This window comes from Hemicordylus capensis, chromosome 2, assembly GCF_027244095.1.
Source record: "Hemicordylus capensis ecotype Gifberg chromosome 2, rHemCap1.1.pri, whole genome shotgun sequence".
Classification (NCBI taxonomy): Eukaryota; Metazoa; Chordata; class Lepidosauria; order Squamata; family Cordylidae; genus Hemicordylus; species Hemicordylus capensis.
In genome coordinates this window covers 262,206,820-262,215,236 of record NC_069658.1, presented here as the reverse complement: position 1 = coordinate 262,215,236, position 8,417 = coordinate 262,206,820, and the positions used below count along the sequence as shown (strand labels likewise).

Below are 8,417 nucleotides of genomic sequence, written 5' to 3'. Positions count from 1 at the left end.
TATCACACGCCGAATCCGCCTTCACTACCCCGACCCCAACCCAAGAACGGAGGGATACAATTCTAGGGTCACTTCCGTTTGGCTGGGAACAGCCCCCTAGAGCGATCGTCTTTGTATTGCAACAAAGTGGGCTGGGCAGGAGGCGGGCCCCAGAACTGAATGCGTGCCGGAGAATTGAAACCAGGAGGACGCCAGAGCGAATCAAGCCGGGCCGAGGCGACCCCCGCATCGGAGGGGTGCAGCGGTAGTAAATATCTCCTCTTGCTAACTGCCTCCTCGCCGCCGGTCCCTACACGGCGGCGCATCCCTACCCTGGCCCCAGAGCTGCTGTCCCTAGCGGGGCGTGTGGGGCTGGTGAAGGGGTAGTAAATATCTCCTCTTGCTCCCCCCCGCCCCACATAGGGCGCATCCCAGGGCTGTCCTTAGAGGGGCGTGGGACTGTGGGGAGCTGGTTGTGGGGGAGAGTATGCATGCAGCCGCAGATGTTTGGGGGAGGAATCTTCTCCCCCAGGGCTAAGCAACGGTCGGGGGGGTGGGGTCCCAGGCAAAGCCTGTCTCTGTGCCCCCCATCCCGTCACCCACCTGGGCACCGTCCTGGCCCCTGCAGGCAGGAGGGTGGGTGCCAGGTGGGTGATGGGGAGCGCACCGCCTGCCTTCCTTGCTGCCATCGCTACCCACCACTTTGCGGTGACGGTGAGGAGGGCGGTTGGAGGATGAGGCACACTCGCTCACTTGCCCACTCACCCACCCTCCTCATTGCTGCCGCCTCCATTTGCTGCGAAAGCAGTGGGTGAAGGTGGCGGCGAGGACGGTGGGGGGGTGGGCAAGCTGGGGGTCGCTCCCCACCGCCCACCCCCTCACCGGGCCTCCTCGTTGCTGCTGCAAAGTGGTGACGCAGAGGAGGGCAGGCGCGCGCTCCTCCCCTGGAAATACTAGAAATGTCTTCAGGGTACAGCAGCTGGGTACCTTGGTAAGCCTGACCCTGGTGGGGTGCAGGGCTTGGGGCGAATCAGCATGTTCAGGGCCTCATGGGGTGGTATTTGTGGGGCGGAGTGGGTATGTAGCTGCAGATGGTGGGGGTCTCCAGTGATCCCTCTCCCCCTCCCATCTCCCGTATACCATCTTCTTTCCCGTCCACACTCCTCTTCCCACCCCCCACCACTAGCTAGCAGATATGTACCTTTTTGTGGGTGCGGTTTGTTAACTTTGGGTGTAGTCATGCAACAATGGCTCACAACTTTTATCAGTCTAGAAAGGGGGGAGAAAGTATGTGCAAACAAAAGGCTTGTTAAGAGGGGGTGGGTTTAAAGACCCTCTCTATCTCCTTCATTCTCACTCTCCAGGTCAGTGTGCCATTCTCTTCAAGGATTTCAGAAACAAAGGTGGTTTTCTTTACACGCGCGCACACACACACACACACACACCCTGTTTGTCAGGACGTAATTCCATTGACTGTAATGGATTCAATTCCCAAGTAAAATGTGCTAGTGAAAATGCAGTCACAATGTTGCAAGACTTGACTGTTCATTGTGGAAAGTGAATATGCTCTGGTGCAAGTGGAGTTGCCAGCCAGATTTACTCAGGCTCTGGAGTCTTTGCAACTCTGTTTATCAGGCTAATTCTGGTTATCTTTTAGTTGCACTTTTTGGGAGGGGGGGGAGTTTTTGCCTATCTGTTAAAGCATCTGCCTAACTGTTAAAAGCAGAGGAGCCTTGTCAAGAAAAAATCTGGCAAATGCAGTGGCTTGTGGTCTTGTGCAAGTTGTGGTGTTCCCCTCCATTGGGAAAACACCCAGGATGCTTTGGGTTGCAGCAGGTCAGGATAGTATAACTTCTTAAATAAAGGTTTTTGATTGAATGCATGTTTTAATGAGCAAAAGTCCATAAACAGAAAGTCTCTTCAGCATTAGAGAAAGATAGAACACAGTCTGCATATCAGCATGTTTAACATAGTATAGGGAGACCTTATTTGCTTTTTTTGTTTCCAGTCCTTCCTTTCTATTCACACTAACCAGCTCTCAGGAAGAATTCTTCAGCCCAAACAGATTGCTTTGAACCCGCAAATTGCTTAGCATTGCAACAACAGATGCAATATTATTTTATCTCTGAGCCAGATTTCTGCATTTCAGAAATGCTCAAATAGGTTTATGCCACTTTGAGAAATTTCCCAGTAAACCCAGCAAAGGTACAAATCCTGAATTCAAATTACTTATGTCAAGAAACTTGAGGAGACAGCCTTTAGCTTACTAGGATTTCTGCCCCAAAGTTACTCCTGACCCCCTTGTGGGTTGCTGCCGCTATCTCCTTTGGCTATCCCGACTGGAGGCACAATAAGGAGGATCTGTGCCTCTTCAGGTAGAGTGCAGGGGTTGCTGGCCCCTCCAGCCTTCTTCTTCTTCTTCTTCTTCTTATTATTATTATTTTATTATTTACATTTTATATCCTGCTCTTCCTCCAAGGAGCCCAGAGTGGCGTACTACATACTTAAGTTTCTCCTCACAACAACCCTGTGAAGTAGGTTAGGCTGAGAGAAATGACCGGCCCAGAGTCACCCAGCAAGTATCATGGCTGAATGAGGATTTGAACTCAGGTCTCCCCACGGTCCTAGTCCAGCACTCTAACCACTATACCATGCTGCCTTGTGGAGAGATGTTTTTAGGCTCTGTAAAGAATAGCGGTTGTATATAGGGAACAGAGAAACTTCTTTATAGGAGTATTCCTTGCTGGCTCAGAAAATAAATTCCATCAGTATATGTGAAAAAGCATTGATGGAATCAGAGGCTGATGAAAATGCAACAAAAGTCTAGCTCTCAGAGGGTTTACTGGGCAATTTATCAAAGTGGCATAAACCGATTTGAACATCTCTGAAATGCAGGAGCTGGCTCAGAGATAAAATAACATTATGTCTGTTGTTCCGATGAGAAGCACTTCATGAGTTCAAAGCAATCATTAGTACAGTTAGTGGCGGAAGAACAAGCCAGTTTTTATGCAGGCCGCTCTCCCTTAGACAATGAGCATATTTTGCAGCGTTTGGTAGAAAAGTATACACATAAATCTAGGGATGAACCGAATTCACATCAAATCCAATACCACATTATATGCTGCCTTCATTGAATTCAGATTTGCTTTTGATTCAATTTCTAGTGAAAAATTGTGGTTCAAACTCAAGAACCATAGACAAAAGGTTGTTATTATTATTGATATATAAACTACATGAAAATTCTTCTGTGAAAGTATGCTGCAATGCTCAGGATCACCTCACTAAAGAAATTCCAACTTGAAGAGGTGTCAGACAAGGGTACATCTTGGTGCCCTTATTACAGGTGGACCACAGTTTTTGCGGGGGTTCCGTTCCATGGCTCTGTCGTGGATATGGAAACAATGAATATAGAAGCACTGATCTCTATGGGATCATGGGGGTTAGGTTCCCAGCCGGCCATTTTTGACCAAAATCAGCTGAAAATCGGCCAGTTTTTTTCAGGGAGAGCTCCTTAGCAGTCTCTGCCACTCTCCCCAAGTTGTACTATGCCCCCAAATGGCCCAAAATCAGCCAAAAATGGCCTAAAACAGCCAAAAATCACCCAATTTTCACTGGGGGGTTGGAGTTCCTTAGCAGTCTATGCTGTTCCCCCCAAGTTGTAATGTGCCCCCTCAAATGGCCAAAAACTGGCCAAAATTTGCCTGATTTTCATGGTGGGGGGAGCTTCTTACCTTGCTCTGCTGCTCACCCTGAGGCATGCAGTGTTACAAAATGGCTGAAAATCACAGTTTGGGGGTGGTGGTGTTTTTTTGACGGAAGCCATTTTGTGGCTCTGATTCCTAAAATGGCAGCTGGAAATGACCTCTGCAGGCATTTCCGGCCATCCCTGACTTGCGGATATGTGAGGTCGACATGTCCCCGCCAGCACACACACGCACGTATGCCAATTTTGGGTGTCATTTTTCTGACCGCAGATACGTGAAACTGCAGATAAGGAGGCCCACCTGTATTTCACTTTTATATCAGTTCCATGGTTTTTCATTTAAATAATCTGGTTTACCATCCACTAAAGCTAGCAAACAAACACCTAGAAATTTTGCTTTACTCGGATGATGCAGTTCTGCCTTCTCAAACTCCGATTAGGCTAAACGGGCTCTCAATTCCCTTGCATTATATTGTTAGGAGGAAACCCTGGAGATTATTTACCCCAAGACAAAAACCCTCATATTTGTTCTTGGCATTTGAATGGCTACACAACTGAGCAAGTTAAAATATTTAAATCTCTGAGTGTAGTCTTCTAATCTTCTGGCAGCTGGAATGCTCATTTGGACTATGTTTCCCCAGAAATCAGCATCCGCTATAAAATATTTTCGTTCCAGAGGAGCCTTATTTGTTCCAGCTATTTTTGGCAAAATCTTGGGCACAACTCCTATATTCCCATTCAGCCATGAAACTAGCTGGGTGACTCTGGGCCAGTCACTTCTCTCTCAGCCTAACCTACTTCACAGGGTTGTTGTGAAAGAGAAACTCAAGTATGTAGTACACCGCTCGGGGCTCCTTGGAGGAAGAGTGGGATATAAATGTAAAAATAAAAATAATAATATGGAGCTCAACCTGGCCCTTATAACAACTGGATGGTATAGAATCTGTACAATCCAAATTGTTAAGTTCTATATTTCAGGATCCACGTTGCATCCCCAATGTTGTTTTCTGTTGAGAAGCTGGTGTAATTGGGTTGAGACAGAGCTCTGGGTGTGTGTTTTCACATACTAGTTAAGACTATTATTCTGCCCAATAGGGTTAGTTTTCCTGACCTCGGCTGATAACTTTGATTCAAAATGGAGAAGGTCCTTAGAGCAGAAATTATGGCTTCTTGCAGGAAGAGCTTACTAAGATGGGCCCTGATTAGGCTGAAAGAACACTCACTCACTCACTCAATCTTTATTACAGTCAAAGACAAGCATAAGACTCCGAATACTAGATGTTGAATGGCAATTAGACCTAGCTGGTCTTCCAAAAGACATATTTCTCTCCAACCAATCCATTTCTTTGAGGCCTGAGAGCTATCCGAATCATTTAACAACATCAACATTTAGTTGTTTTTTTAAAATAAATTTTATTAGTTTTCAAAATACAAAGATGCAAAGGTGAGGGAGAAAAATGAAAATAATATAAGATCAAAAGAATAGGATGCCTCTCCAAACATACAATATCCACGAATAAAATCAGTTTTGCATACTTATTTTGCAAACTTATTATCCACAAAAAAGTACAATCTTATCATCAGAGTTGTCTAATCTGATCAAACATCCTTTTAAAGCAAAATCCAAAGGAAAAAGTGTGATAACAGAAAAAGTGGCAACTCTGTCAGTTATGAGCTTCAAATTAAACCTAAATCTCATTGGTTTTTATATCATTCAGGTATCCAGCATATTATCTACCAAAAAGTATTGAATGATTGCATCAAGGCAAACTGAGAAGAGAAATAATAATAATAATAATTATTATTATTATAATTATAATTAATAATAATAAATTAATAATATTAGTGGAAAGCGGCAGAGTGAAGTAATCTGTAATAAAGAACAGTTTTTCTCTAAACAATTTGATTTTTTAAAAAGTAAAGGACTACCAAAAATGTTACAATAATTTTGTTTAGAAGCCAATCGTATTAATTGGAAATAGAAAATACCAGAATGGAAAAGTAACAAAGGTATTCAGCTTAGTAAGTATAAGAAACTTATTTCCTACTAGACAAAGGAAAACTAGTAAGCTAAAACATTGTAATAATAAAAAGGCCTTTTATCATCAGTGAACCAGGCCAATTGGTAACACTGTTAAGCTAAAATAAAAATAAGATGCAGGGACAAGAAAAAGCAATAACAAAGGTATCAGAGACTTTGTCAATAAACCAGTCCAATTAGTAATCCGGTTGTCTTGCTTTGGGCAAGACAAAAGTGGCCCCTTTCTTGCAGACTTGCTTGTTATCATCAGCTGGGGGTGGGGGCGATCCATTGTTTCTTGTGAGCCAATGCTCACAACCTTTTATCAGCTTTGGGAGGAATATTATCCTGCTCTCCCTACTGGGACAGCAGAATGGATAATGGAGCACACCCACAGATCTAATGCTACTCATTATAAGGAACATTGCCATAGATATATCAGACTGCAGAAGGCATTAACTGAAATCTGAAGTGGGCAAGAGCTTTATTCACACAGCTTATTCAGAGCAGTTAGATACTGTCCAAAGCCATGCTGGGACATAAATATACTCCAGGGGACAATCCTAGTAGCAGCCAGAGAAGACAGATCCCCTTGTGTGCACATATCTGTCAGAACATTTTGAATTCCTATGTGGACGTGGGATTCATTAATATGGAGGGGAAAGGTGTGGTGTTGTGTGCATGGCAGAGGAGTAACTGACCTTCAGCTGTTTTTCATTGCCAGTTCTCGCCAGCATGAGAGATGACAGCAACCTGTACGAGCCTCTTCTGGAGGATGGGGACGACAGAAGGCTGATACCTGTCCCGAGAGTCTCATATGTGGAGAAACTCTGGGGAATTCTTCCACAAAACTTTGCAGCATCGTGGCTTAATTTTCCAAACAGCATAGAATATGGCATGCCCTGTTCCTCTCATAAGCTTACAAGGGAGAAGTCCACTATGACTCAAGCCACTAGATTTGCAGCTGAAAGAAGAACCTGGGCTTTGATTCTGGGTTTTGCTCTTCTTTCCCTCTTTCTGCTGGTTCTGTTGTGTTTCTTCTACAGTTTCTCCATTTGCCCCTTGAGGAAACAACAATGTCCCATTGAAGTCAACAGGACCAAAGCTGAGGAGAACACAATAGCGGCCATCGTGGTTATGCCAGAAGATCTCAGTGTGGCAACTCTGCAGGAGGCCAGGGAGAAAGAACACTTGGAAGCCATGAGAAATTGCTTGGATAAAGCCTTTGAGGAGTTTTATCAGGAGCCAAACATGGTAAAGAAGAATGCCAAGATGGTCCTTCAGTGTAATGGAACAAGGCGGGAATTTCTATCCGGAAAAGGGGAAAACCACATTGAAGTGGTCCAGATCAATGACAAGATTGATTACATACTTGATGAGGCCAGCCCAGAGGTTCATATGGCAAGGCTTGGCCGCCATTCATTCCCACTCAATCTCATCAGCATCAATGAAGTTCTCGATGATTTGGCTTCCTGGGAAGGCTCAGAGGAGCTGCAGGCCTGTCTCAACAAGGCCTTAAAGGAATTTCCTCAAGAGCCAATGAGTGTGCAGGACAATGCTAGTTTGGTGGTGGTGTGTGGGAGGAAGAATCTGACCTTTATCTCTGGTAAAGGGCAGAATGAGATCAATGTGTACAAAGAGGACACAGATGAGGAGATTCAGTATCAGGTGAAAGCTACTGGATGGGCCTGGTGGGCCAGACTTTTCACCAGAGGTGCAGGCTGAGTTCTGTGGCTCTGCTCAGAAGATGAACTATGAGGCACCTCCCTGCTATGCTTTCCAATGGACATGGTCCCTTGTGATCACATCACTTCTGTGTCCTATACCAGGGGTTCCCAACCTTGAATCCCCAGTTGTTGATGGACTACAGCTCCCATCATCCCTGGTTGGGATTGATGGGGATTGTGGTCCAACAACATGTGGGGACCCAAGGTCAGAAACCCCTGTTTGTTACAATGCCTATCAATCACATAACTAGCAGTAAACAATCATTTGGTAATACTTTTTTTTTAAAAGTCACTGTTTGTGTTCAGACTATTATTCCAAAGCAGGAAGTGTCTCTTCTGGTTGAACAGTAATGCCAAATCTCAGATTCATTGTTTAGGCACATACTAATCAGAACTGCATTTATGCAAAGATGATTAATTATCAGAATCTTGTATGACAATCTGTTTCAGCACTCAAGTGCTGCACCCTCAGTAATTTATTCTGCTCTCTACGTAATGCTTTTTAATAAAGGCTTAAATAAACAATACTTCTTTTCCCTTTTGTGCTATCTCAGACTTTCAAAAGATCTCTCTATTATTAAAAATATTTTTACATTCCATTTTTCAGCAAAGCAGTTCTCAAAGTGGTTGACATAGCAAAATGTCGGGGGAAACAGTTCCCTGTTCACACGACACCGGCAACAGCGCTAGAGATGCTGAGCTGAGTTGTTTCCCCCTGATCAGTATAAGAAAGCCACCACTTTGTTCAGTTATCAAAGACATAGTTTTTAAATATAACACTTATCAGAGATCTTTTGTATGTCCTGCATCTCCAGACATTTCAGCTAGAAATAATGGATTGAACTTGTAGCCTTCATTTGCTTCCAGTTCCATCCTTCCTCCTCCTGTCTGCCTTTGTGCTCCTGCCTTCCGGTAACTGGACCTGGATTCCCCTTCAGCAGATGAGCCAAGGTGTGAGAAAATCTTGTCCATCTGACTAAGAACCACC

General features: G+C 44.4%; 1 protein-coding gene across 3 annotated transcripts; it reads left to right on the top strand.

Annotated features, from left to right (window-relative positions):
* On the top strand, positions 1 to 7,956 carry LOC128348032 (uncharacterized). 3 transcript variants are annotated; one of them, XM_053303524.1, is made up of 2 exons: positions 1 to 247; positions 6,427 to 7,956. In XM_053303524.1, the coding sequence occupies exons 1-2, from the start codon at positions 160 to 162 to the stop codon at positions 7,425 to 7,427; spliced, it is 1,089 nt and encodes a 362-aa protein (XP_053159499.1). In that variant the 5' UTR covers positions 1 to 159; the 3' UTR covers positions 7,428 to 7,956. The 3 variants fall into 3 exon arrangements, with proteins under 3 accessions (XP_053159499.1, XP_053159500.1, XP_053159501.1); XM_053303525.1 differs by having other exon boundaries at positions 7 to 244; XM_053303526.1 differs by lacking the exon at positions 1 to 247 and adding an exon at positions 825 to 970.
* The last annotated feature ends 461 nt before the right edge of the window (positions 7,957 to 8,417 follow it).